A 6,229-nucleotide genomic window follows, 5' to 3' on the forward strand; every position below is an offset into this window, starting at 1 on the left:
GATATCACAATTACGATCGCATCGCATTAATCCAATGCTATTTGCAAACAGGGTTGACTTTAATTGTTCGTCTAACCTCTTGTCTCGACCCACATATTATTGTTAGTAACCCATTGTAGTACTAACGGTAAGAACGATATCGCGTAAATACTATAGCGCTTTAATGAGCACCTAAATACTTAACAAAATCTATTCGATAGCACTGCTTTACATTGTATATAACTATAGCTATGTATCTTTTATGTTCAATATTTTCCTACATGGTAGCGCAGGATAAAATATTACTTATCAACGGGAATGTTTAACGATGGAACTACAGAAATTAACAAATCTTTGATCTTTACACAAACGCAGATTTTTGGAATTTTATAATAAAGGCAGATAATCTTGAATAGAGGAAATCTTTACATTTGAAGTGGGTGTGTTCCGGTGTTAAAGCTAGCAGGCCTTCCACCTTCCGAAGAGTGATTTTGACTTAACTAAATAAAATTTAAGGAATAAGATAATTTGTAATTTACTTAATAGTGATGCAATCAGTAGGAGATATAAAATCCGGGGTTCATTTCAGAATCCCAAGATTGCGATTACACTAAGAAATGTTGCCAGATAAGTAATTGGCGCTAAAATTAAACCAATCCGAATATGGTGCGCTCACAAAAATGCTCAGGGGGCGTGGCACGGGGCCATTGCACCTGGCGTAGGCGCATTCCTTACGCACTCCTTGCTCTGTGTGCCCCGAACTAATTTGGAATAATTTTGATATATGCATAGCATATGGGGTATATGGGCACTTGACAATGGCTATGATTCGGAGTACAATAACCCTAATCGTACTGTAATAAAAAAAACAGCAGCACTACTTTTACACAACTTTTAAAGCCAAGGCTTCTGATTTCTGTATTTATTTCGTGACGATTTGTTTTTACTTTTTCTAATCAACCTTTAGGTATTAAATGCGCAGATAGAAAGTCCTTTATTAGCCGGGATTCAAACCTACGACCTTAGAAATGAGAGTCGCCCGCGGAAGCCATTAAGCGAACACTGATATGTTTCTGCAATGTTAATTATAAATCGTAGTAAAAGAAAAACAATCCATAACTAGAATTTAAACAATACAATTTAATGAATGAAAAAAACGAGTCGCGGTGATTTCTGGTTTCATTTTAATAATACCTATTGTATATCGTAAAGACGTGAGTCAAATATTTTTTTTGTTTACTGCGGTTTTGTGGCGTAAACGTAACACAATCCTTAAATGGTCAAGGCAAATTTGTCTAATCACGACCTTGACTTGTCAGAATACACTACTTACGCTTGTATTATAAAACGTCAAGATTGAAACTATTTCTAAGATGAATGTGTTTTGTATAAAGTCGTGACCGAATAAATACTTTGAGACTGACAGAGTATTTTACTTAGCTTAAAATATTAGTACTAAAACCCTTTCTCAGGATTAGAGTCGAAACTTAACGCCACCGTGACTCCCATATGTAAAGCAAATACGTTTTTGACAAACGAAAGTACACTCGACTCTTACAAATTAATTTAGCGTGAAAAGGCAACAATGCTATACAATTTTCATACAAATACATACAGCATTTAAAACTGTCTAACTTACAGCGGAACAAGTGGCCTAAAAAGTTTTGATATGCCCCATTTAAATTGAGTTATTAAATAACTATCTATTTGTGGTTTGAGAAGTAGGTTACCTCTTAACAGTTAAGTAGTGTTTTACCATGTTATACAAATGAAAAGTGTGTCAAAGTACTAAATGGAAGTTAGCTTACGCATTAACCGCAAGTGTGTACCGGCGCCATGCCACCGTAACGAAAAATATTTAAAACCTGTTCCGGCAGCGATTTAAACAAATACATGTGTGCGACCCACAAACATACGCGAAAGCGGGAAAACTAATTTGACTTTAAACTGCGGTAATGTGGGTCTCAAACGACCAATTCTGAAAAAGGTTTCGTGAGTTTTCCGAAAAATTTATGCCTTTCAAAATAGCACGGCATAGAGGCAGTCGTGGCAATAAATGTAAAGACGTATCCGACTTTCACATTGCAAGAAGAAATTAACATTCTATTTGATTATCAATCGCCTGCTTGACGCTTCCCATTCGCGTCATCGAATATGGACTATGACAGCTCGCTTCGTTAGCGCAGCATTTGTCAAGATAATTGCATGGAGTGTGCCATTTGAGTCGTTTCCGCAGCGGTGTATAATTCAAAAACGATCTATTGCAATGGCATAGAGGCTAATATTGTTTGAACTTGGAAAATTTCAAAGCCTTGACTTTGACATCTTGTCACGTGTACAATATCGAGCTGTTTTGTCCTAAATTTTCTTGGTATTCTTGAATTGTCCACTTAAGGTTAGACAGGTAATGTATTCCGATCAGGTATTTCAAAAGAATGACCAGCTCACTGAAAATCTTCGCATAAATAATGACAAACACATATAATACAAATTGCCACGTTCGGCATACAGGTAACAATAAATCATAACAATAGAAGCATTTGTTTAATTACATACTAATTAGAAACTAGGCTATCCAAAATGATAAAAACTAAACGACCTTATGAAATTTTTGTGTCAAGAATTCTAATTCAAATTACTTTAGCATTGATCGTGTTTCCTGTTCTTTCATTTCGATAATACGAGACCATGAATCATACGACATTTCTCCCACAACATTTATATAGGCGGGATAACTGCGTACTTATATTTAAAAGGAATTTTTAGATAATTATATGTTATCAAGGAGTGTATGATTATAATTTAAAATTGTATACATGTCTGATACCAAATGGAAGCTATATTATACATACAAATAAAAGTTTCAATAAAAAAATGTATATCGTACTAAGCGATCTGAAAAAGGATTTATACGTCATAGCAGCGATAATATTATACAGAAACTTTAAACATCATAGTTAATTTTTAAAGAACAAATCCAATTAAAAAACATATTCGAATACTTGACATTTCGCACTGTCGGTTTATGCTCAAATACGGTAAATAAAAGAGAGAACGTAAGAGAAATCGACTAGATTTCTAGATCTGAATACTGAATGAAGCTTATCAGATATTGTCAATAGTAAATGTCCAAACAGACTTATAATTTACGCAGGTGTTTAACACGTAACCCCATTGAGGCCCGCTACACGGGCGACGTGAAAAACATGAGCGAAAAATTCATTAACCGGTACTTAGGTCAAGTATGACACTTCTCAGCTCATAACCATAACAAACAGGCCAAAGTTAGTAGATTAAAAAAAATATCTAAGGTCAACAACTTTAATGAATACAATTTTAAAAATACCGCCTAAATATATACAAACGGTAAAATAATTTGTTAGGATATGTAAATAGTGTTAATGACTATAAAAAGACTCACGGAGGTGCGCGAAGATATGTATTTTATATTTAGAACAAAAATGTTTATAACTTTCTCGCTTCCCTGTTTATATTTTCTTATTTAACGTGATAACCTAGTGACATCATTATCAATAATATTTACACGTTCCCAGTATTTATCAATAATTGTTAGTTTCTATAATTCACAGCCGATTATAAGATGGAAGTTTATTTTATTATTAAAAAGTGTTATTTTTATTTTATTTTATATCCAATATTTTAAGTTTGAACAAATTTGGTAAAAAAAAAGAAAATGTCTAGTATCTATTTTTTTGGCCTTGCAACAAAAAATAAGTTTTAAAAAATATTAGAAATTACGTTTTTTATCGTAATATCGAAGCAATAGGTTTGTATTTGATACAAATCGCATTTGTTGATCGAACCTTATTTGGAGCGAGCCATAGATACCAGAGGACCCGACCAGAGATGCGCATCCTGCTCACAACGGGATAGTTTTTGTCGATAGTTTTGTATAAAAAATATCCATTCGATAAAAAGTTGTTTGACTGTTATCGTTACACAATGTTACATATTACATTTTACTACGTGAAACTACATGTCACGTAGTAAAATATAAATATAAATGTAATGTCAGGGGAGTATAATTTACTTAATACTAATAACTGAACTGAAGTATTTCCGAACCAATTCGACTTAGGGTCCTTCAAGAAAAGAGCGTACCAATTCTTGAAGGGCCGGCAACACACTTACGAGCCTTCGGGCAATGTGAGTGTCCATGGGCGGCGGTATCGCTTTCCATTAGATGAGCCTCTTGCCCGTTTGCCTGCTATTACATAAAAAAAAAACTTATACTTCTATATTGGCTCGAATGTATAATTGTAGCTTGGGACGCTGAATATCATATCATGTCATATTCAACAACGACCGAACGAAATATGTGAAATATGACAACACAAGTACAAAGTGATACAGGGATTTTTTAAATATATTTTTACCTAAAGGTAATGTGTGGCCTTGTACAAACTGATAAGGGACAAGAACGAATTAGCAAATTATTTAGCTTCGCCAGATTTTATCTTGGAGCGATAGGCGACACAGCAATAATGATAAATATAAAATAATAGAAATTAGTCACGGGCTCGAACATAGCTGCGTTAAAATTAAATAAATACCTCCAATTATTAGGTTTCACTACACAACTCATACTCCGTTAGATCAACACCTGAGAAGTGGTCAGTGTACCCACACAGATAAATCTGTAGCAATTCACAAATACAAGCGCACCTCGATTACGGCGATTGTACTGTAATTTTAGAAACATTGATTGATGTCGGGAATGTAAAAAAAAAATGTTTGTACCCGATTAGATTCCAATGCTTCAGCACTATGCTCCTCCTTCTGCCGGAAGCAATTGGTGCATTTACTTTTGTTGAAGATGTTTGGCGCGAATTTTCTACAATCCGATCGCCCAGACATGATTGTCAGAGGTCAGGGCCTATTTCAACGTTCACTATGTCACAGTACACAGCATGGTGCTAAAACACACACTAGACGGCCTTTTTAAAACCGAACACGTAGTTTATCACGCGCACCAACCGACGATTGAACTATCAGCAAAATCACTGCCAGAAGTGAGTGTGACCGTTTAGATAAAAAATATACACAACACTATTTTCATAAGTACCCGGGTACCAATGAAGTCAAACAATCGCGTAAACAAAATTTGTTTTTACGTCAAAATAAACATCGATTTACTATAGAAGACGCAGAGTTAGTGAGCGCACATGAACGCGGCAACTCGACCATTTTACATCTGATAGAAAAGTATGAGCAAGCAGCGAACCGAGTTGTTGTTTTACAACTTCTCTTTTCTTGTTACGTGACGTTGCTTACAGGTGCATAAATGTGTGTGTTGTTTCTATGTATGCGAAATAATATGTACCTCTCGCTCAGATGTAGCGTGATAGGCATAAGAGTATCGCACTCAGTGAATTTATAACCAAACCAACCTCTCCCGCCCTCTATTGAGCATGAGCACATCCACCGACAACCTAACAAGCAAAGTAACCTGCTTATTGGTTAAGTTTGTTACGGATTTCACTATGAAGATATAGATGGCGCTTTGCTTATCCATAAACCTAACTATGCCTTAATAGCAATAACACCATACAACAGTATATTTGTACCTAGCCATTATGGCCCACGATAATAGTACTATATACTTTTATCGTGGGCCCAATAAATTAGGGGGAAACACCTTTTCTTGTCATCTTAACAGACCGACCGACCAATTAAATAATGATCCAATTTTGCAATAGTTCTCTATCGGCTATGAACGTCCTAGGACAGACTGGATCTTTGAAGTGTCAGTCATAGAAAGACAACTGCTGGTACTCGATCCTTTCATGTTAGGCCTTTGTATGCCGTTTCAAGCACTAGAACAGACGCTGTATCTTCAAATAACAATGTGATCCTGTGTGGAATTGGTTCGGAAATACTTCAGTGGGCTGGTTCGACATAGTGGTGGAATTTTTTTTTAGCGTTTCTTAAGAAAAAAAATTTCTTAAGAAACGCTCAGTTGTGGAACGACGGAGGTCGAGGTAATACGGATAGTATTTTGTATTTAGGGTAACTAGATGTTCGGTAAGAACGCCGACATACTGTGTCAACTATCAAGTTAAGTAATGCTATATAGCGCTTAGCGCAATTTGCACAGAGTACGAAAAATTTATAATTCATGACATATTTTGACAACCATAAATTGAGTAATTCATAATAAACATAGCCATTTTTTTCTTGGCCTACACGGTTTGTGCGTCAGCCAAGGCTTGATTTTGAGCTAAAGCTG

The 6,229-nt window shown here is 35.4% G+C and overlaps 1 protein-coding gene across 3 annotated transcripts in view; it reads right to left on the reverse strand.

The window, feature by feature from the left end:
- The window catches only part of LOC123720325 (protein outspread), a 208,880-nt gene extending 203,677 nt beyond the window's left edge, over window positions 1-5,203 (reverse strand). For all 3 annotated transcript variants that reach the window (XM_045676884.1, XM_045676885.1, XM_045676883.1), the window contains exon 1: window positions 4,741-5,203. In XM_045676884.1, the coding sequence (XP_045532840.1) occupies window positions 4,741-4,857 (117 nt within the window). In that variant the 5' untranslated portion in view covers window positions 4,858-5,203. The remainder of the gene's footprint in view (window positions 1-4,740) is intronic.
- Between the last annotated feature and the right edge of the window lie 1,026 nt (window positions 5,204-6,229).

This window comes from Pieris brassicae, chromosome 2, assembly GCF_905147105.1.
Source record: "Pieris brassicae chromosome 2, ilPieBrab1.1, whole genome shotgun sequence".
Taxonomy (NCBI): domain Eukaryota; kingdom Metazoa; phylum Arthropoda; class Insecta; order Lepidoptera; family Pieridae; genus Pieris; species Pieris brassicae.